Genomic DNA, 23,005 nt, shown 5'->3' with positions numbered 1-23,005 from the left:
TCTGTTCTCGAGTGAAACTACTTTGTAGCTTGAAATCTCTACAGTGTGACAACTGTAACAGGTTTAGCAGCAGATGGAAAAAGTGGGACAGCAGATCATTATATGCTAAGCATTGTCCAGCAGAGCAGTGGTGGAAAGAGGTCAGACTTCAATCCAGGTATATCCACAAAATGCAGAGCTGGATCTCCAGTAGCTTCTTCAAAAAAATATCTTGTCTTGTCGGATGGAAGTGAGGCCAATGGGTAATGGAAAATGAACAAGGGAAGGTAAAACATTTTTTAAAATGGCTCCGTAGCTCTGGGTTCTCAAATGTTGCTGTGGTTCAAAGTGGCTTTACTTCAGGGAATGCCACAAAGCGCAGTCCAGTTCTATCATCAGCAGTCCTTGCAAAGGCAAAAGATGCAAGCTTCAACAACATCAGGGATCAACAATTTCCTGGATTTAATGAGTTATGATTGGATTGGATTAGTCGCCACATTTCGGCACCTGTTCGGGTACACGGAGGGAGAATTCAGAATGTCCAAATTACCTATCAGCACTTCTTTCAGGACTTGTGGGAGGAAACCAGAGCACACGGAGGAAACCCACGCTGACACAGGGCGAACGTGCAGACTCCACACAGACAGTGACCCAAGCCAGGAATCGAATCTGGGAGCCTGGCGCTAACCACCGTGCTACTATCCCAGACAACATTACCATCGTGGGTATGTCCTTCCCGCTGGCAGGTCAGACCCAGCAGTAGTGGCAGACTGTCAGGAGGGAGTTGCCCTGAGAGTCCTCAACATTGACTCTGGACCAATGAAGTCTTATGGCATCAGGTCAAACATAGGCAACGAAATCTCCCACTGATTACCACGTACTGCAATCCCCCCCCCCCCCCCCCCCCCCCCCCCCCCTCAGCTGATGAATCCATACTCTTCCATGTTGAACACCATTTAGAAGGAGCACGAGGGCACCGAGGAGGATAAATATACTCTGGGTGGTGGACATCAGTCCATCATGAAGAGTGGCAAGGTAGTGCCACCTTGGACAAGCTGTCCAGTTCCTAAAAGACGAATCTGCTAGACTGGGTGAGTGGTAGCAGGTGAGAAACCAACAAGAGGGAAAATATACTTCACCTCATCCTCACCAACCTGCCTGCTGCAGATGCATCTGTCCATGATGGTAGGAATGATCACCACACCGTGCTTGTGGAGTCAAAGTCCCTTCATACATTGAAGATACCCTCCATTGAGTTGTGTGGCACTACCACCGTGCTCAGTGGGATAGATTTTGAACAGATCTAGAAGCTGCAAACTAGGCAACCTTAAGGCGCTGTGGGCGATCAGAAGTGGTGGACAATTAAACAACTGGAAGTGGAGGTCCTATGAATATCCCCATCCTCAATAAGGGGGGAGCCTAGCACATCAGTGCAAAAGAAACAGGATGAGACATTTGCATCAATCTTCAACCAGAAGATGATCCATCTCGCCTCCTTCGGATGTCCCCAGCATCACAGATGCCAGTCTTCAGCCAATTCAATTCACACCACGTGATATCAAGAAAAGGCTAAAGACACTGGATACTGCAAAGACTATAGGCCCTGAAAATATTTTGGCAATAGTACTGAAGATGTGTGCTCCAGAACTTGCCATGCCTCTAGCCAAACAGTTCCATTACAGCTCCAACACTGGCATCAACCTGGCAATGTGGAAAATTGTCCTGTACACAAAAAGCAGGAGAAATCAAACCCACCCAATTACAGCCCATAAGCCTACTCTCAATCATTAGTAGCCGTGATGTGGAGATGGCATTGGACTGGGGTGAGCACAGTAAGAAGTCTTACAACACCAGGTTAAAGACCAACGTGTTTGTTTCAAACACTAGCTTTCGGAGCACTGCTCCTTCCTCCAGTGCAGAGCAGTTCTCCGAAAGCTAGGGCGCGATTCTCCGCCCCCCACGACGGGTCGGAGAATAGCGGGAGGGCCTTCCCGACATTTTTCCCGCCCTCCCGCTATTCTCCCCCCCCCCCGCCCAACTCCCGACACGAATCGCTGCCGCCGTTTTTTTTACGGCCGGCAGCGATTCACAGCTGATAGATGGGCCGAAGTCCCAGCCCTTTACGCTGTTTTTACGAACGGCAAACACACCTGGTCTGGCCGTTCGTAAAAACGGCGGGAACAACTCGTTTTTTATAACCATGGCACCGATTGGCACGGCAGTACTACGGCCGTGCCAAGGGTGCCATGGGCCCGCGATCGGTGGGCACCGATCGCGGGCCCGATGCCCGCGCACTATTTCTCCTTCCACCGCCCCGCAGTATCCATTCGTGGGGCGGCTGAGGGGCATCCCGGCCCACGCATGCGCGGGTTTCGCGCAAATACGCGATGACGTCATCCGCGCATGCGCGGGTTGGAGTCTTCCAATCCGCGCATGCGCGGCTGACGTCATATGACACGTCAGCCGGCGCTAACTCCGGCAAGCGGGCTTATCGAAATTCGTTAAGCCCGTGATGCCGGAGCTTACGGCGTCGGGCTGCTAGCCCCGACTGGGGACCAGAATCGGTTCCCGGTCGGGAAGGGGCGCGCTGGCGTCAAACCCACCCGGGTTTGACGCCAGCCTTACGATTTCTCCTGTTTTGGGAGAATCGCGCCCCTAGTGTTTGAAACAAACATGTTGGACTTTAACCTGGTGTTGTAAGACTTCTTACTGTCAATCATTAGTGAAATGATGGAAGGGGTCATCAACAATATAATCAAGTGGCACTTGCTTAGCATAACCTATTCTCTGACGCTCAGTTTGTGTTCCGCCGGGGTCACTGAGCTCCTGACTTCATTACAGCCTTGGCTCAAACATGGACAAAAGAGCTGAAATGCAGAGGTGAGGTGAGTCACAAATGGTGCTGAACGTCGTGCAATTGTCAGCAAATATCCCCACTTCTGACCTTATGATGGAAGGAAGGTCATTGACAGAACAGCTGAAGATGGTTGGACCTAAAACATTTCCCTGAGGTCCTCCTGCAGTGATGTCCTGGAGTTGAGATAACTGACTTGCAGAAACCACAACCATCTTCCTTTGTACCAGGTACGATTCCAACCAGCGGAGCATTCCCCCTTGATTCCCATTATCTCCATCGGTCAAATGCAACCTTGATTTGGAGCCATTGAGAACCTCACTGCCCATACTACACCCTTTCCATTTGAGTGATGAGATCAAGGAGATGGATTTCACCGATGGCCAGATGCAGTTAAACTTGCATTCAGCAATTTGGCCCTCAGAAGCAATCCTACTGGTCTCACAACAGGGACTGGCAGCCTACATTGGAGTGGGCCTCTATGTCCTGAGCTTCTACCTCAAGAACCCATCCAACATCCTTATTTGGGTGGCAAACATGGAGGTGACTCCTTAATTGGCCACCCCTGACTACACCTGTCGCAGATCTCTGAATTGTGAGAGATCGGGACCGGGAAATGGTTTTCGACACCTGTAAATCTTTGAAGAGGCAAATATTTAATTCATAGGCACGTCATTATAAAACAAATAAAAGTGAAGAAAGCATTTAAAGGTAGAATATGATTCTATGTGTCTTGGCCCAGCACATCTTTGCATTCATAAACAAGAGCAAATGGATAAATGGTCAGATAATCTCATTCTGGTGTTCTTGGTTGAAGGAGAAATGATGGTCAGGATATTGGGAGAAATGGTTATTCTTCAAGAAGTGCCGTGGGATCTTTTACCTGATCTTTTACCAGATCTTTTATCGTTCAACGGCTCATTAGAACGATGGCGCCTTTGCATGCAGCACCCCTTCAGCAATGCACTGAAGTGGAAATGTGCATAAATTCAAGATAGAGCTTGGATCTCTGTCATTCCATGCTTTTCAGAGGCATTTACCTCTTGCTCCTGTGGTGTCTATTAAAGCCACCATAAGGGTAATGGAGACAAATGCCTTTAGGTAAATTGAATCTCTGCTCTTTGAATTAAGGAATGGTGTAAGTAAGTGGAACACTTGGGAGGAATGACAAATACTTTTTGTATGTCCGATGTACTGGAGTTAGAAATTGATACTGCCTCTCCTTAAGAAGTTACATTTCATGGTAGTACATCTGTTGTATACCAATCAAGAAAAGAGAGACTTCAGGAGCCAAATGATGCTTCACTCAGATTTATTTTTCATAACCGTATTTTTTTTTTCAAAGGGTTTAAAGGTCTCTAGGTATTTATTGTTAAATTGCAGCTGCAGGTGCTCGGGGACACAGGTCGAACATTTGTATTTTGCTTTAATTCGCTTTCCACCTTTGGTTTCCTCAATACAGATTGCAGCAATACCTATAAAGGGAACAAAGAATGTTACAAGACTTGCACAGAGGAGAAAGACAACATAGCTTATCTACACTGCCAAAAAGAGTTGGCAGTCCTATCTTCCCCTCCTCAGCCAACGCCATGCATTCTACCCAGACAGAACATTGGTATGCTTCCTGCTGTTGTTCAGACAGGAACATCTATCCACTTAACTTCCTGTGTTATTTGAAGCTCAGCAGAACGAATCCCAATTCCGTTGATAATTCTGTTCCACTAGATCATACTGATGAGCTAAAGTAACCAGGTCACTGATTAACAACACTCTTGTATACTGTGAACCTGCCAGGGTCATGGTTCAGAACATTGTGTCTGTCAAAACTGGTAGTCCTCTTTCCAACATCAGGTCTGCCAACACAATCTCAAAGTGACTCCATGTACTAGCTTTCCCTTCTGGAAGGATAATCACGAGTTGATCAGCAGTTTGCATGGGGTACAATTATTAGTGATGTCCTGTGGGAATCCATGTTAGGACTATCGCTTTTCAGTTGACGGATTTGGTGAACAGTTCTTAATTTAGCTGATTCCTCAATGATGTCTTCAGAAGTTAATATTAAATAGACTATCTCCTCATTGTTCTTTTAATTCTCCCTCTCCTGCGGTTCTATTTGCTTCTCTTATTCTTACATTCTACTTATTGTCACTCTGTGATTCCTAAATGCTAAGATTAACAAGGAATGTGACGATTTACAAAAAAGCTTTTGGTAATCTTCAGGAACCTTGAAACCCAATTTGATAGAGTCCAGGGGCGTTATTCTCCGACCCCCCCCCCCCCCCCCCCCCACCCCCCCCCCCCCCAGGGTTGGGGAATCACCCGGGGCCGGCGTAAATCCCGCCCCCGCCATGGCCGGAATTCTCCGCCACCCGGGAATCGGCGGGAGCGGGAATCACGCCGCGCGTAGGGGTGGAAGAGACCACCCCTACCGCGCATGCGGCCGCTGATGCATGGCGCATGCGCAAACTGGCGAAGGCCTTTCGACCAGCCCCGACGCCAGGCGGCGGGCGCCAAAGGCCGTTGGCACCGGTTTTGCCGGCAGTTGGCGTGGCGCCAACCACACCTTAAAGGTGCAGAGAATTCCGCGCCTTTGGGGAGGCCCGACGCCGGAGTGGTTGGCGCCACTCTGCTACGCCGGGACCCCCCGCTCCGCCGGGTAGGGGAGAATCCCGGCCCAGGTGTTTTAATAGTCCTCTTTCTTGGACCAGACCCTGACATGTTCTAGGATACTGGACAGAAACTCCAATATTTAATATAATTTGCATGACTGAGACGAAAGGATATTTTGCTCCAAGAGTGATTTCGCGTACAAATAGGGATATGGTATATTAAAATACACATTATTACTAACACAGTATTACTAGTTTCATATCATAAAGCCAATAGCTTACAATTTCCAGTTAAACAATGTTTTAAAAAAAATTTAGAGTACCCAATTATTTTTTCCAATTAAGGGGCAATTTAGCGTGGCTATTCCACCTAGCTTGCACATCCTTTTGGGTTGTGGGGACGAAACCCACGCAAACATAGGGAGCATGTGCAAACTCCACACGGACAGTGACCCAGAGCCAGGATTGAACCTGGGACCTCGGCGCTGTGAGGCAGCGGGGCTAACCCACTGCGCCACCGTGCTGTCCCATTAAACAATGTTTAACAATGCAATGAAACAATAACTCCTAACTGCTAGCTTTATCTCCACTCAAAAAACACCCACCTCAGATCAAAAAACACTTTTAAATACAATTAACAGACCCAGGAATACTTGTATAATAGAGATCTTGGATACCCTGCTTTGAGAAAGTGATATCCTTCAGGAACCAGCTTGCAGATACTTGGCTGTCTCAAACTACTGATTCACCTGCCAGCCTTTGAGAAATGGCTCCAGCCCTGTTCACACAGGGCAAATCTTTAACTCACTGTTTTCAGAGAGGCTGCTTGTCTGTCCACATCCAAATCTAAAACTTAATATCAAAACTGAAAAACAACATCCGACTGTTTCAGCCCCTGGTTCCTCCCATTAACGGTATCATGTTGCTAGCTAACCACCATGTTTACTCCCCAGGGAGCCCTCTTTATATGAACAAAATTCCACTAGTCCAACTTTTACGATTCTTTAATTGCACATCTGTCTCCAAAAAGCCTACTGCTTTGCAAACCAGGATTTTAAAAAACATGACTGCAGCAGTTACAAACTAACCTCGGCTTTTGGCCCTTACTGCACCAATTCCATATAATTCAATATATCTGAACATCCTATATTCATCACAAGATATTAGGATTATTTTGTTCATACTCCCATCATTTTCTTTCCAGAAAATACTGGAATCTACAATTGTGTGAGGAAAATTGCATTGTTTATTCAATATGTGTTACGTTAACAAATGATTTACTTAAAATAACACACTCCACAAACAAATGATGTACAAAATCGGTATTAGCTTGCAAAAAATGCTCCTGAAATGGATTTGAAAATCTGAAGTTCATGATTACGACTCATGCAGATCAAAAACAATATGGACTAGATATTGCCTTCAACAGAACAGAGTTTACGGAGTCTGAAAGAATCACATTGCCTGCTCAACAGTGTTACAGCACAATTGGAAGTTTACATGACATTCATGAAGGGGATGCTTGATTAATATTTTAAAACCCCTCTTTCAACAAGGTTGAACCAAATTGCCTTCACTCACATTTTTGATAGTGGCATTTGTTGTTCGATTAAAAGACCAGAATAATACCAGCAGAAGTTGAAAGATGTGCTAGAGGTTTTTCTATTATTGACAGTGATCAATTGACATTATTTACTCTCCCTACCTGCTATAGTTCCACCCTGGTTTTCAATGAGTGCAATCGCAGCCTCCATCGTGCCCCCAGTCTCAATCCACTGGTCCACCAGCAGGATTCGTAAACCTAAAATCACATTTTGAAGCATTGTTTTTGGTAGCGAGTATATTATTGCCCCTGCTACTTCAGCAGTCACCACCCATTACTGAGAGTAGAAGCCGCCCTGTAAAAATTATTTGTAGTTAGTGTGATGAATGGACGATTTTAAGAATATTGGCTTCTAAATATCAGGAAAATCTAAGGGTTAAAAGCCTGGGGTTATAGTGTGCTTGACTGCAGTGGTCATGTTTTTTTAAAAAGACCTGGGAAATTCTAGGGAACAGCAGGTAAACTGACCAGATGAATGTGGTTTGACTGGGGAAGTCCCTGGAGAGTTAATGTGCTTTGCAGTCTGCAGCGATAATTTGATTTTCAACTTGGGGAGCTGAGTTTATTACTGGGTGGAGCCCAGGAATGCAGAGAGGCAGTTTGTTTTGGAAAAGCTTTGGGAGATAGAGGAGATGAATTTGGATTGCCCAATCACAATTCTCTCTTAGTAGGATAGTTATAAAGAGTAATAATTTGTAAAGCAGAGCAGACTTGTCTGAGGACAAGGAAGAAGCTGAAACGCGCCAGGTGAACCAGCTTTTTGAAGATATTCAGCCAGAGTCTGAAGGGGTTCTAACAGAAGGGCAAATCTATTTTATAAAGCAAGTACTACACTATGCTGTGCTGATTATAAGAAAGATTGAGAGCTGTCTGTTTCTTTTCTAGCAGTTTAATGGGAAATTAAGTAGCAGTGTTAAGGGGTAATTGTAAGCTGTTCTTTTCAGGTGTTAAGGTAAAATGTTTAACATTGTATTCATAATAAAGTTTTGTTTTAGAAATACCAAAGCCCTATTTCTTAATGCAATCACTCCACAGTCTTACAAATGAACTAAAATGTTGGGGTTTCAGTTCAGTTTCCTAGCCACTGTTGGGTTCTGGTCTGAGATCATAATAGTTAGCTAGTGAGAATTATGCAAGAATAACCCAGAGTGGAATTTCTTTCAGTTTTCCATCTCCCTTGTGACTAATTATATATTCTTTGCTTGGCGCTTCTCCATAAAGCCCCAATTGGTGCCTGTAACTCACAAACTGAACTATCACCTCAATCTAATGTCATGTCCAGTTAAGGCCTATCCTATTTATAACTCTAAATGTAGACTGCATTCAGTATATGATTCCGTAGAACTGTTTTTCCATCAGAAATTGGCACAAAACAGGTTACAAAATGGGTGCCAATGGTCAGTGAACCTTTGAAATTTCTGCATTGGCTTAGAAATATATCAAGTCTCCGGAAAGTTCCACATTGAATAACCTTGGGGGAGGGCCTCCCCATTGAATGCACATACCCAGGATGAATTCATACCTGGAATGCACACCTCCTATTGTTTGTGGTTCAGCCAAAACGGCAAGTCAATAAACTTCCAAACAGGTCTCCAAGTTCAAAATTTAACAAAATAGAGCTTCAGAAAACTACTTAATGACAAATAGGTATGAGTGACCATCAACAATTTCCTATTATGTTGCAATGGCTTTGGACTTCCAAACCACCCTGAGTTAACAGCATCACTTGTTTCAGTGTCTGAAACTATCTTCAGAAAATGAGTTTTATCTCTAGGACCCCAGGTAACTAGTCAGTCTGCAAAGAATACCCACTGCAGAGTACCAGCTGCGAACAAGGCAGAAAAACCTAACCTTTTTAAACCTAAAGACTGCTACATTTTATTTTTCTTACAGCTTGATTTCTATTCCAAGTCCACTTGTAAAGAAACCTTGGCTGGGATTCTACGAACCCGCGCTGGGTCGGAGAATTGCCGGGGCGGCATGAGAATCCCGCCACGCCACTCCGACACTGGGACGCGATTCTCTGCAGACCGGAGAATCGCACACCAGCCGTGCGGCGCAGTCCACGCAGCGCCGGTTGGGGCCGCTGAAAATTTGTTGTTCCCCGTCGCACGATGGACCGAACTCCAACGAGTCTCGCCGGCGTGGTTATACCACCCGGCGGGAGTTTGGACTTGCATCCATTGTGGCGGTCCTTGGGGGGGGGGGGGGGAACCAGACTCTGGGGGGGGGGGGGCCTCAGCGGTGGGCAGGCCCGCGATCGGGGGCCACCGATCGGCGGGCCATCACGATCAGAGGAGGACCTACCTTCCTCCGCGCGGCATACTGTCTCCATCCGCCATGTCAGCGTCGGCCACACCGAAGTGGGAAGCCGCGTGCATGTGCAGACCCACTCGCGTAAGCCGCTTGCATGCGCAGCATCCGCCGGCAGCCAGAGCTGCGGGAAGCACGCCTGGACTCTGCTAGCCCCATGGAGAATGGAGAATCACCCCGGACTTTCTAGGAAAAAGTCCGGAGTGATTCTAGCCCGATTTCCGGCGGGCGTGGGGACTTAGTCCCCAAAAGGGAGAATCCTGCCCCTTTTTGAATTTAGTGTATCCAATTATTTTTTTCCAATAAGGGGCAATTTAGCATAGCCAATCCACCTACCCTGCACATCTTTGGATGTGGGGGCAAGACCCGGACAGATACGGGAAGAGTGTGCAAACTCCATACGGACAGTGACCCGAGGACAGGATCGAACCCGTGTCCTCAGTGCCATAGGAAGCAGTGCTAACCACTAGGCCACCGTGCTGCCCAACTTGTAAAGAAACTTGACCTTTTGACAGGGAAAAACTACAGGTGTCTAACTTCGTGACCTGTTGAACGCCCATCTCTTCAAGGGAATCCAGCAATAATCCTGATATTTGATTTCAGCTTTTAACCCCATCTGGGAGCTGCTTTTGGAGTAAAAACGTCAACAGACCATAAGACCATAATAAATAGGAGCAGGATTAGGCCATTCAGCCCATCAATCTGCTGTTCAATCATGGCTATGTTTCTCATCCCCATTCTCCTGCCTTCTCCCCATAATCCCTTATACCCTTATTAATCAAAAATCTATCTAGCTCTGTCTGAAAGACACTCAGTGATTCGGCCTCCACAGCCTACTGCCGCAAGGAGTTCCACAGATGCACCACCCTCTGGCTGAAGAAATTCCTCCTCCTCTCAGTTGAAAGCATAGCCCTTCAGTTTAAGGTGGTTCCCTCAGGTTCTAGGTTTTCCTGCTGTGGAAACATCCTCTCCATGTCCACATAGGAAAAAGTGGCATAGTGGTATTGTCACTGGACTAGTAATCCAGAGACCCTGAGGACTCTGGGGTCCCAGGTTCAAACTCCACCACTGCAGATGGTGAAATTTGAATTCAATAAAAATCTGGAATTCTAGTCCAGTGATGACCATGAAACCATTGTCAATTGTCGTAAAAACCCATCTGGTTCACTAATGCCAGGGAATCTGCCATCCTTACCTGGTTTGGCCTATATGTGACTCCAGATGCACAGCACTGTGGTTGACTCTTAAATGCCCCTCAAGGACAATAAGGGATGGGCAATAGATGCTGGCACTGCCTGTGACACCCACAACCCATGAATGAATAAAACAAATCTCTGCAAGAGCTTATTTTCCTACAGTGAGCCAAATATGTGAACTATTCTTTTGTTCACAACTGGTAGAAATGTGTCATTCTCTTGAACTGTATATTTCTTCTGTGAGTGCATGTGTGTGAGTGATATGTGACATTTAGCCCTTCGGGGTGATGCATGAATAAATAATCCTCTTTATTTAAACCCATGAAAGCTTGCTGCTGTTATTTTAATTGTGATGTGGAGATGCCGGTGTTGGACTGGGGTGGGCACAGTAAGAAGTCTTACAACACCAGGTTAAAGTCCAACAGGTTTGTTCGAATCACTAGCTTTCGGAACACTGCTCCTTCCTCAGGTGAGTGAAGAGGTGGGTTCCACAACCACATATATAGACAAAGTCAATGATGCAAGATGATACTTTGAAGCACATTCAAATGAATACTATTTTGAGGCAATTCATTCTTAAGGGTTTTGACTTCACATACAAATCTGATGACCCAAGGCTGATTTCTAATTTGTACTTTAGATTTTGTTTAAATTAGTTGGTTGATCAGAAGCTCATCAAACGCTATTTGTAAACATTCACAAATAAGGGTCTGGATTCTCCGCCGGCGGGATGCTCAGTTTTGCCGGCAGCCCGGGGGTTTCTCGACGGCGTGGGGCTGCCCCACAATGGTAAACCCCATTGACCAGCTGGCATAACGGAGCACCCCGCCGGTGGGGTGAAACAGAAATATGGCATGGCGGGCGGAGAATCCAACACAAGGTTTTCTATTGGCTAGAGCTGTGAATTTACAAATGTCAATTTGGGAATTACAATTTGGTGATAGTTCATCTTCAACAGTTAGAAACCTTTTAGTTTGCCTTCTTAATAGTTGAAGAACATTACGCTTGAACTGTGTAAAATCCCATCCGCCTGGCTGAAATTGGTCCAGGATACAACTGTGAGGTTTAAATTCCATTATCCATTTCCTGTATTGAGATTGTGCCCTGATTGTATCATTACAGTGTGAGTAGTGGGTACAGTGCGCTATTTCACTGGAACCAGTAAAAATGTTTGGCCCATAACCTGGGAAAAGTTAGTTCAGAACCCATAATGGCAATTTCGAAATTTTAATTTGGTTTAAAACTCTGGAGTTAAAAGATGGCATGACAAAGTTTTAAAATTTTCATTAAAAACTGGCAATTGGTTGGGTGGCACGGTGGCGCAGTGGTTAGCATTGTTGCCTCACAGTGCCAAGGACCCAGGTTCGATTCCGGCCTTGGTAACTGTCCGTATGGAGTTTGCACATTCTCCCCGTACCTGTGTGGGTTCGCCCCCACAACCCAAAGATGTGCAGGATAAGTGGATTGAACATGCTAAATTGACCCTTAATTGGAAACAAAAAATGGATACTCAGAATTTATTTTTTTTAAACTGGCAATTGGTTTGTTAATATCCTTGATGGAACAAAAACGAGACGTTATTGGCCGGTCTGGCAGGTGCCGTATAAAACCAACGTGGTTGACTTTCTACTGTCCTGCGAAATGGCCGAGCAAGTCATTTAGTTCATGGCAACTGCAGATCTGCAATATTTGCCAATCTTGTCAGCAGCACCCCCATCCCGAGAATAAAACACAAAATGATATCTCATCAAACACCAACCTGTTTTAACCACATCAGTGCGCATTTCCAGCATTTTCTGTCGACCTGTGTAGTCAGAGTAGGCTTCGCCCTTTGTTTCTACGCAGCTGTGACCCTCTTTCCGGATTGTCAAAAACCCTTTTCCAAGACGGTTAGCTATCGCTGCTCCTAAAATCGCAAAATATCAAGTTTGGATCTCATGAGTGTTTGGTAAAATTTAGTTTTTTTTAATTGGGTTTTAGTTTATTACAGGTGACAGTATAATCAGAAAAAGTCAGGAGGAAGCAATACATGCAAAGTACCCAGATAGCATTGGCTCAATGCTAACCCCCCCCCCCCCCCCCCCCCCCCCCCTCCTCCGCACCTTGTGTATGTACAGTGGCTCAGCACTTGTCCCCCAGTTATATTTATACATTCCATTGGGGGGAGTCCACAGCTTTAGGTGGTGCTGCTGCTCTCCAGTCGAGCAGGATTCTTCGGCAGGCAATTAGGGAGGCAAAGGCAAGAGTGTCGTCGGCCCCCCTCCCCATGAAAAGTTCTTGCTGCTCTGAGACCCCCAAGGACCGCCACTTTTGGGCATGGCTCCACCCTCACTCTTGGACATTGCCTGAAAAAAGGCTGCTCAGAACCTCACAAGTCTGGGGCATGCCCAGAACATGTGAGTGTGGTTGATCGTGCCACCCTGGCACCGTTCACATTTGTCCTCCGGAAAGAACCTGCTCATTCTGGTTCTGGTTAGGTGTCCTCTGTGTACCACCTTTAGCTGCATTACGCTCAGCCTTGCACATGCAGAGGTAGAGTTTGTCCTGTTCAGTGCTTCAATCCAGAGACCCCACCCTACTTCTGTCCCTAGTTCTTCCTCCCACTTTTCTCTTGTCTCGTCTAGAAGGATGCGTGCTTCCTCCAGTAGCTGCCTAGGTACATAGGCAAGGCTAGGAAAGAGGACCTGTATGTGGAATATGCAAATTAGCGTGGCACGTTAGCACAGTGGTTAGCACTGTTGCCTCACAGCGCCAAGGACTCAGGTTCGATTCCTGGCTTGGGTCACTGTCTGTGAGGAGTCTGCACGTTCTCCCCGTGTCTGCGTGGGTTTCCTCCCACAGTCCAAAGATGTGCAGGTTAAGTGGATTGGTCGTAATAAATTGTCCCTTAATGGCCAAAAGGTTAGGTGGGGTTACTGAGTTACGGGGATAGGGTGGAGACATGGGATTAAATAGGGTGCTCATTCCAAAGGCTGCTGTAGACTCTTTTTTTTTTTCTTTTTAAAAATAAATTTAGAGTACCCAATTCATTTTTTCCAATTAAGGGGCAATTTAGTGTGGCCAGTCCACCTACCCTGCAAATCTTTGGGTTGTGGGGGCGAAACACATGCAAACACGGCGAGAAAGTGCAAACTCCACACGGACAGTGACCCAGAGCCGGAATCGAACCTGGGACCTCGAGGCCGTGAGGCAGCAATGCTAACCACTGTGCTACCGTGCTGTCCCTGGTGCAGACTCGATGGACCAAATGGCCTCTTTATGCACTGTCAATTCTAAGAATATCAGGAAATAGGAACAAAATTAAAGAATAGGTCCTCAAGGGTTATAATCTCTGGATTATTGGCATAGGGATGAGAAAATTAGACAGGTGGCTAAAGGAGTGGTGCAGGAAAGAGGGGTTCCATTTCATGGGGGACTGCATTTCATTGGGAAAGGAGGGATCAGTACTGTTGGGACGGTCTCCACCTGAACCAACCTGGGACCAGTGTTCTAGATGAAAGGATAAATAAGCAGGTCACAAAGACTTTAAACTAGCAAATGGGGGGGGGGGGGGGGGGGGGGAGAAGGGAAGGGTAAAACTACAAGAAGTATAATGGTTAATGGGAACCAAAGCAGCAGGTCAGCATGTGAGGAGAAGATAGAGGTTAATAGGGTGAAAAGGCAGGGCCAGTCTAATGACTATGGAGGGGAAACTAAAACAATCAAAATGTAAGGGGACTGTGGGAGTGAAGTTGGGGATGAGACTGTGTGTTATTGGCACTGAGGGCCAAAATGTTGAATTGGTCTGGTGAAAATAAAAAACAAGGGAAAGAACTCCCTGGTAGGAATAATTTGCAGGCTCCCGAGCAATACTTCCAAAGTGGGGTATAGCATAAACCAAGAAATAATGACGACTTGTGAGAAGGGCACAATGATAATCATGGGTAATTTTATTATGCATATTGACTGGAATAACCAAGTTGGCAAGGGTAGCCTTGAGGGAGATTCCATAGAGTGCATGAGGGATTGTTTCTCATAGCTATATGTTATGGAGCCCAACAGAGAGCAGGCTATTTTAGATTTAGTATTATGCAATGAAGAAGGGTTGATAAATAGTCTTGTCATTAAGGATCCTCTTGGAAGGAGTGATCACACTATGCTAGAATTTCAAATTAAGGTCGAGCAAGAGAAGAGTTTTAGCGTTCAGCAGAGGTAGTTATATAGGCCTGAGGAGAGAGTTGGCTCAAGTAGACTGGGCACAAGTAATTGAGGGTAGGACAGTTGAGGAACAATGGCGGATGTTCAGGGAGGCATGGTGGCACAGTGGTTAGCAGTGCTTCCTCACAGCGCCTGGGACCCGGGTTCAATTCCAGCTTGGGTCGCTGTCTGTGTGGAGTTCGTATATTCTCCCCATGTCTGCGTTGGTTTCTTCCAGCTGCTCTGGTTTCCTCCCACTGTCCAAAGATATACGGGTTAGGTGGATTGGCCATGCAAAATTGCCCCTTAGTGTCCAGGGGCAGGTTAGGTTATGGGGTTACGGGGGTAGGGAGGGGTGGTTGGGTGAGTGGATATGAGTCGGTGCAGACTCGATGGGCCAAATGGTATCCTTCTGCACCGTAGGGATTCTATGCTTGAATATCTCTCAATTAAAGTATATTCCTGAGAGAAAGAGGAATTGTATAAGGGAGAAAAACGTTCCATGGCTAAACAGGTAAGTCAAGGCAGACATAAAGGCAAAAACTAGGGCATAACACTCTGCAAAAGCTAGTGGTAAATAAGCTGGAGGATTGGGAGAACGTTAGGGGTCAGCAAAAAGCTACTAACATTAGAATCAACAAAGGTAAGATGGACTACTAAAGGAAACTAGCAGAAAACATAAACACTGATACCAAAAGCTTCTACAAGTATATAAAGAGGAAGAGAATAGCTAAGGTAATTGTTGGTCCTTTAGAGGACGATACTGGTGAGTATATGGGAGTTGGCAGCAGAGCCAGTGGGTGAATTGGATATTTCAGAATTCCCTGGATTCTGGAAGAGTCCGGTCATACACGCTAATGTGATGACCCTATTCAGAAAGGGAGAGAGACAAAAGGTAGGAAACTATAGATCAGTTAGCTTGACCTCTGTGTTGTAGTTGCTGGAAACAAACATTAAGGGGAGATAACTGAACATTTGGAAAAACAAAGCTCAATCCACCAGTGTCGGCAGGTTTTATGAAGGGTAAGTCATGCTTGACAAACATGCTTGAGTTCTTTGAGGATGTAACCAGCAAGGTGGATAATGGGGAACCTGTGGATATGGTATATCTAGATTTCCAGAAGGCATTTGACAAGGTGCCCCATAAAAGACTGACCAGAAGGTGAGATAGCAGCAGTTTGGGGGTACAGCGCCAGATTGAATTAAAGATTGGCTAATTGACAGAAAGCAGAGCATCAGAATAAATGGGTCCTTCTCTGGCTGGCGAGCTGTAAAGTAGCGGGGTGCCGCAGGGGTCAGTCCTCGGACCTCAACTGTTTACAATCTATATAAATGATCTGCAAGCAGAGCAGAGTGTAACATAGCAGTGAAGAGGAGATAAAGATTTTACAGATGGATATAGATAGGCTAAGAGATTGGTCCAAAATTTGGCAGATGGAGTTTAATGTGGATAAGTGTGAGGTTATCCATTTTGGCTGAAAAAATAGAAAGGCAAATTGAATGAAAAGCAGATTCAAAATGCATCTGGGCAGAGGGATCTTGGTGTCTTTGTTCATGAATCACAAAAAGTTGGTATGCGTACAGCTTGTAATTAAAATGTCAAATGTAATGTTAGTGCTTATTTGCAAAAGGACTGGAGTATAAAAGTAGAGAAGTGTTGTTGCAATTGGTGTTCGTGAGACCACATCTGGAATATTGTGTCCAGTTTTGGTCTCTTTATTTGAGGAAGGATGTGATGGCATTGGATGCAGTTCAGAGGAGGTTCACCAGACTGATTCTGGCGATGAAAGAGTTGACGTATGAGGCGAGATTAATCAGCATGGGCTTATACTCGCTGGAGTTCAGAAGGATGAGAGGGGATTGGATCGAGGTATATAAAATATTGAAAGGGATTGGTAAAGTAAACGTGGACCAAATGTTCCCCCTTGTGGGGCAATCTAGAACAAGAGGTCACAGATACAGATTGAGAGGCGGGAGATTTAGAACTGAGATTAGGAGGAACTACTTCTCGCAGAGTGTGATGAATTTATGGAACTCACTGCCCCATAGTGCAGTGGGACCTGAGTCCTTAAATGATTTCAAGAAGGAGATAGATTTATTTCTGATTTTTAAAAAAAACAGGTTAAAGGTATCTGTGAAACAAGTAGGGAGGTGGTTTTGAGACCAGGAAGAGATCAGTCATGATCTGATCGAACGGCAGACAGGCTCAAAGGGCTGAATTGCCAATTTCTGCTCCTAATTCCTATGTTCCTATGTCCTGTGTCCCTATGGTCCAGATTAAGCATTGATTGACAACAGTATGCATTCAGAATCAGACCGATAGTTCTAAAGCCCCATCTTTCATCCATGTCCTCATGTTGCAAAGCTCCATACATGGCATAGATGTTTGTAAAATAACCCTTTCAGTGTTAGGACAAGATGAATATACAGTAGTACATTTAGATGAACAACTTCCTGCAGGTCAAAGCCAAATTTTCATGCAAGGTTCTCCCAGAAAGGACTCCAGGTCATACCCTTTTAAGTATTTGGATGACCATGGCCGGGATTCTCCCCTACCCGGCGGGGCGGGGGCTCCAGGCGGAATGAAGTGGCGTGAACCACTCCGGTTTCGGGACACCCCAAAGGTGCGGTTTTTCTGCACCTTTAGGGGCCAAGCCCTAACCTTGAGAGGCTAGGCCCGCGCCAGAGTGGTTGGCGCCCCGCCGGCCGGCGGGAGAGGCCTTTGGCGCCACGCCAGCCGGGGCTGAAGGGACTTTGCTGGCCGGCGGAAGTCCGCGCATGCGCCGGAGCATCAGCGGCTGCTGACATCATCCCCGCGCATGCGCAGGGGAGGAGGTCACCTCCGCGTTCGCCAGCGTGAAGGCTATGGCGAACACGGAAGGAAAAGAGTGCCCCCAAGGCACAGACCCGCCCGCCGATCGGTGGGCCCCGATCGTGGGCCAGGCCACTGTGGGGGCACCCCCCCGGGGCCAGATTGCCCCGCGCCCTACCCAGGACTCCGGAGCCCGCCTGTGCCGCCTGGTCCTGCCGGTAAGGTAGGTGGTTTGATTTCCGCCGGCGGGACCGGCATGACAGCAGCTGGACTTCGGCCCATCGCGGGCCTGAGAATCGCCGGGGGGGGGGGGGGCTCGCCGACAGGCGCGGCGCGATTCCCGCCCCCGCCGAATCTCTGGTGCGGGAGACTTCGGGAGACGGCGGGGGCGGGATTCACGCCGGCCCCCGTCGATTCTCCGACCTGGCGGAGGGTCGGAGAATCCCGCCCCATATGTTTGAAATGTAGCTGTCCTCTTGCAAATAAATGACTTTTCAGAATTTAAAATTAATATCATGTGAGAAAAAAACTTCTTAACACAAATAATTTGGGTCTGGAATGCGCTGCCTGGAAGTGTAGTGGAGGGCGGTTCAATCGAGGCAAGAGAGAATCAGATGATTACTTGAATAGGAACAATATGCAGGGGTATGGAGAATGGCACGAAGCCATGACGTTCGTTTGGAGAGCTGGTGCAGGAACAATGGGCCAAATGGCCTCCTTCTGTGCAGTAACAATTCTGTAATTCTGTAATTGCTGGTGAAAATGGAACTATTTAATGGAAACAGGAAAAATGGGATTCTTGGGGACATTCTATGTGCCTGGGATAGTGGTGAAGTGGTGAGATGCTCACTGGTCATCAATCCATGTCAAAACGTCAAGCCCACACTGCCCATGATGTTTGGACCATTGGAGTGAATGGATAGCCAATCTCAGACAACACACCCATATTGTTTTCGTATCTGATGGATGAGTGTAGATGAATCACGGCACATTATTTAAATATGAGTCTGATATGTTGTTCAAATCGATTTGGTAATAATGTACTCAATTTGGGAGAAAAAGAAAGTTTGAAAAACTAAGCCTGTGCTAAAAGACTAAACCCACAAAGAATTTTAATATGTTTCTAACAAACAAATGGAGCAACTTTGTTACAACAGCGTGGCATAAATCTTTAATCCAACTTCTTTCAAAGAGGGAAAAATAAAGCAGGATTAAGCCACAGGAATGAGGACAAATTTTATTCAAACAAATATTTAATATATCCTTTCAGAAATGTTTTATATAGAACCCCTAGTATTTAAGTTAACCTCATCATGAGTAATGGTAACATTAATGAATTGGAGCTTTGCTCATTGGAATGGATGGCTCATCTTCATCCTTAATTTCTAACCAGCACTTGATAGCTTGGGCACAGTAATAGACGTAGAAATCTGGGGCGGAATTCTCCGGCCCCCGGGGGGTCTGAGAATCTCCCGGGGCCAGCGTCAATCCCGCCCCTGCCGTGTCCCGAATTCTCCGCCCCCCGAAATTCGGCGGGGGCAGGAATTGCGCCGTGCCGGTCGGCGGGCCCCCCCGCGGCGATTCTCTGGCCCGCGATGGGACGAAGTCCCGCCGCTGACAGGCCTCTCCCGCCGGCATGGTTTAAATCACCCCTCTTACCGACGGGATTGGCGGCGCGGGCGGGCTCCGGAGTCCTGGGGGGGGGCGCAGGGCGATCTGACCCCGGGGGGTGCCCCCACGGTGGCCTGGCCCGCGATCGGGGCCCACCAGTCAGCGTGCGGGTCTGCGCCATGGAGGCACTCTTTTTCTTCAGCCCCCGCCATGACCTTCACCATGGCGGAGGCGGAAGAGACCCCCTCCCCTGCGCATACGCCGGTATGACGTCAGCAGCCGCTGACGCTCCGGTGCATGCGCGGACTTACGCCGGCCGGCGAAGTCCTTTCCGCCCTGTCTGGCGTGGCGCCAAAGGCCATTCATGCCAGCCGGCGGAGTGGGAACCACTCCAGCGCGGGCCTAGCCCCTCAATGTGAGGTCTTGGCCCCTAAAGGTGCGGAGACTTCCCACCTTTGGGGCGGCCTGACGCTGGAGTGGCTCACACCGCTCCGACATGCCGGGACCCCCCGCCCCGCCGGGTAGGGGAGAATCCCGGCCCTGATTACCAAATAATGCGACTGAATATAATTCACTGGCTGAATGGAGGTCTGAAACTAACAATGCAACCAAGGTGTTCAGCACACTCCTATGTAGACAGAAGGCTCAAAGGAATCCTGGCCAAAGGTTCTACACTAGAGCAAGCTATCACCATAAAATCCTTTCAACCTCTCTCTCTTCCTTTAAGATTCTCATTAAAGCCTACCTTTCTGACTGAGCTATCGGTCATCTATTTTAAATGAAAAAATGAAAATTGCTTATTGTCACAAGTCGGCTTCAAATGAAGTTACTATGAAAAGCCCCTAATTGCCACATTCCGGCACCTGTTCGGGGAGGCTGGTACGGGAATTGAACCGTGCTGCTGACCTGCCTTGGTCTGCTTTAAAAACCAGCTCTTTCTCCCTGTGGTAAACCAGCCCCAATATCTCCTTAAATGGCTCACTGTCACATTTTGTCTGCTAACATTCCTATGAAGCACCGTGGGACATTTTCCACATTAACGGCACTATATAAATCTAACAAAGCAGCTCGCTTGATTGGCACCCCATCCACAGACATTCAATCCCTTCACCACCAACGCAGTGTCAGTCGTGTGTACCACCTATTTATTTAAAAAATCGCTTATTGTCACAACTAGGCTTCAAATTAAGTTACTGTGAAAAGCCCCTAGGCTCCACATTCCGGCGCCTGTTCGGGGAGGCTGGCATAAGATGCGCTGCAGGAACTCACCAAGCCGCCATAGACAGCACCTTCCAAATCCATGACCACTATCATCTAGAAGGATAAGGGCAAAGATACCTCCGACCACCACCACCTAGAAGTTTCCCTGCAATTTACTCACCATCCTGACTTGGAAATATATCGCTGTTCCTTCACTGTCGCTGAGCCAATATCCTGGAGCTCCCTCTCTAACAACACTATGGCTATACATACAGCACGTGGACTGCAGCAGTTCAAGAAAGCAGCTCATCACCACCTTCTCAAGGGCAATTAAGGATGGGCAATAAATGCTGGCTAGCCAGCGACGTCCACATTCCAAGAATTAATACATTTTTTAAAAAAGTTGTTGTTGACTTAAAACCAATAAACCTGTGTACACCATAGATTATGGGAGCCAAGTAACTGTGATACCGGAGTAGCTCAGAGTTCAAATCCCACCATGCTATATTGTGAAATTGAATTCAATGTACCTGCTGATTTCTGGGCTAACACAACAAATGATCTTGAAAGCTATGGAAAGCTATTGGGCTGCCTTCTTGAACTGCTGCCGTCCATCTGGTGTACAGATAGCCAAAGTGTTATTAGGGAGGGAGTTCCAGGTTAGGTCGATTGGTCATGCTAAATTGCCGCTTAGTGTCCAAAGGTTAGGTGAGTTTACAGGGATAGGAGGGGGGCGTGGGCCTAGACAGGGTGCTTCTTTGGAGGGTCGGTGCAGACTTGATGGGCCGAATGGCCCCCTCCTGAAAAGCAGGGATTCTTTAATTCTAAAACTGAATTCTAATTCTGAAAATGTTCAGCAGCTGGAGAGGGAAATATAGTAAACCATTCAGGTCGACAAGTTTCCTTCAGAATGAAGGACGGAAGCGAACAGACTGCTTTAAACAATCGTTTGGCTGACTAATGTCCCACGGCAAAGGGATCCTGCAGCCTTTCCTGCTGTGAACAACCTATATGTGTTTCCAACCCAATCTATGTAGTTGACCCTTAGTACCCCCAGGATAATAAATACTGCCATGAATGGATGGATGGATACAACTTTCACACGTTCCTCCAAGAAAATAAATATAAGGATGCAAACTTGCTGTGTCTCGAAGAAAATGCTACTGTCAAAAGAAGGTATTTTAAGCTAAACATTTTGTTACTGACTGCTAGGGATGTCTGTCACACTGGGAGTTCAGCCAGCCAAGCTGTCAAACACTGGGGACTCCAGATTGGGGTTATCCTTAAAGTAATGAGCAAACAAAACCCAGTATGGTTATTTATTATTCAACGAAAATAATCTTTGTTGAACATCTGACATTTCAGTCAATGATATCTAAGTGTTTCTATTGTTTCAAAGGTACTGAAATTTGTATTACTAAACTCAGTGAGTGATTGACAACCAACCTGCTGTCAGCTCCACTATCTTAATGCTGAGACAATGCAGGATGTAAAATTCTGAGGTGTTATAATTTTAAAACAGTCCAGGCAATATAATTACATTGTTACAACCTCTGTTACACATATACCTAATATGAAGCCCATGGCATCAATTCCAGCTATGATGTCTATCGTGTCATTCTGGAAAGGCTGGAGCAAGTCTTCAACGCAGTCCGTAAAAGCCTTAAAAATAAATAAAAGATGAAACTTAAACCACTATGGCAGACATAAAATAAATGTAACATCAATATTGACCTTGATGTGGAACATTTTATGAACCTCAACTTACTTTGAAATGAAATGAAATGAAAATCGCTTGAAGTAGGCTTCAAATGAAGTTACTGTGAAAAGCCCCTAGTCGCCACATCCCGGCACCTGTTCAGGGAGGCTGGTACGGGAATTGAACCCTGCTGCTGGCCTGTCTTGGTCTACTTTAAAAGCCAGTTATATTCTTCATTCTACAGCTTTGCTGTAGATAGGAATATAAGAACAACGATAGGACATTTAGTCCAATGATACTACCCTGTCTTGTTATCAGATCATGGCCAATTTGTAGTTACCAAATGGAAACAAGGGACTAACTAATGATCAAAGGATGGAATTTGCATGAGAGAGCTCCAACTAATCCATCCTAACATCAACAGAAGATGTGTAAAAACTCCAGAAAAATGGCATCATTGTCATTTTCCTTCGGCCGAAGTCACAACAGAGGAGTGGCAGACTGGAGATTATGTCTTCTGAATGGCATTGTCTCTGGCAATGACCGATCATTAAATTAAATATTGTAGGCGGTGGCACAGTCGTATTGTCACTGGACTCATAATTCAGAGGCCTAGAGTACTCTGGGGTCCCAGGTTCAAATCCCACCACTGCTGATGGTGAAATTTGAATTCAATAAAAATCTGGAATTAAATGTGATGACCATGAAACCCATCTGGTTCACTGATGTCCTTTAGGGGAAGGAAATCTGCCATTCTTACCTGGTCTGGCCTACATGTGACTCCAGACCCACAGCAATGTGGTTGACTTGTAACTGCCCCTCAAGGGCAATTAGGGAAGGGCAATAAATGCTGGCGCAGCCTGCGACGTCACGTCCCATGAACAAATTTTTTAAAAAGGTGCTATAAAATAACCTTGTTTGGAAAAATTATGCTTAGTTTTGTCCTCGTAGGC

General features: G+C 46.4%; 1 protein-coding gene across 5 annotated transcripts in view; it reads right to left on the bottom strand.

The window, feature by feature from the left end:
- Positions 1 to 4,128: 4,128 nt before the first annotated feature.
- The window catches only part of zgc:174895 (uncharacterized protein LOC100126024 homolog), a 31,425-nt gene continuing 12,548 nt past the window's right edge, over positions 4,129 to 23,005 (bottom strand). For all 5 annotated transcript variants that reach the window (XM_038814794.1, XM_038814792.1, XM_038814791.1 and 2 more), the window contains exons 3-6: positions 21,922 to 22,015; positions 12,314 to 12,460; positions 7,148 to 7,243; positions 4,129 to 4,308 (exon numbers count right to left, since the gene is read on the bottom strand). In XM_038814794.1, coding sequence (XP_038670722.1) covers positions 4,136 to 4,308; positions 7,148 to 7,243; positions 12,314 to 12,460; positions 21,922 to 22,015 — 510 coding nt within the window. In that variant the 3' untranslated portion in view covers positions 4,129 to 4,135. The remainder of the gene's footprint in view (positions 4,309 to 7,147; positions 7,244 to 12,313; positions 12,461 to 21,921; positions 22,016 to 23,005) is intronic.

Source organism: Scyliorhinus canicula, chromosome 12, assembly GCF_902713615.1.
Source record: "Scyliorhinus canicula chromosome 12, sScyCan1.1, whole genome shotgun sequence".
Lineage (NCBI taxonomy): Eukaryota > Metazoa > Chordata > Chondrichthyes > Carcharhiniformes > Scyliorhinidae > Scyliorhinus > Scyliorhinus canicula.
This window is presented reverse-complemented; position numbering and strand designations above follow the sequence as displayed.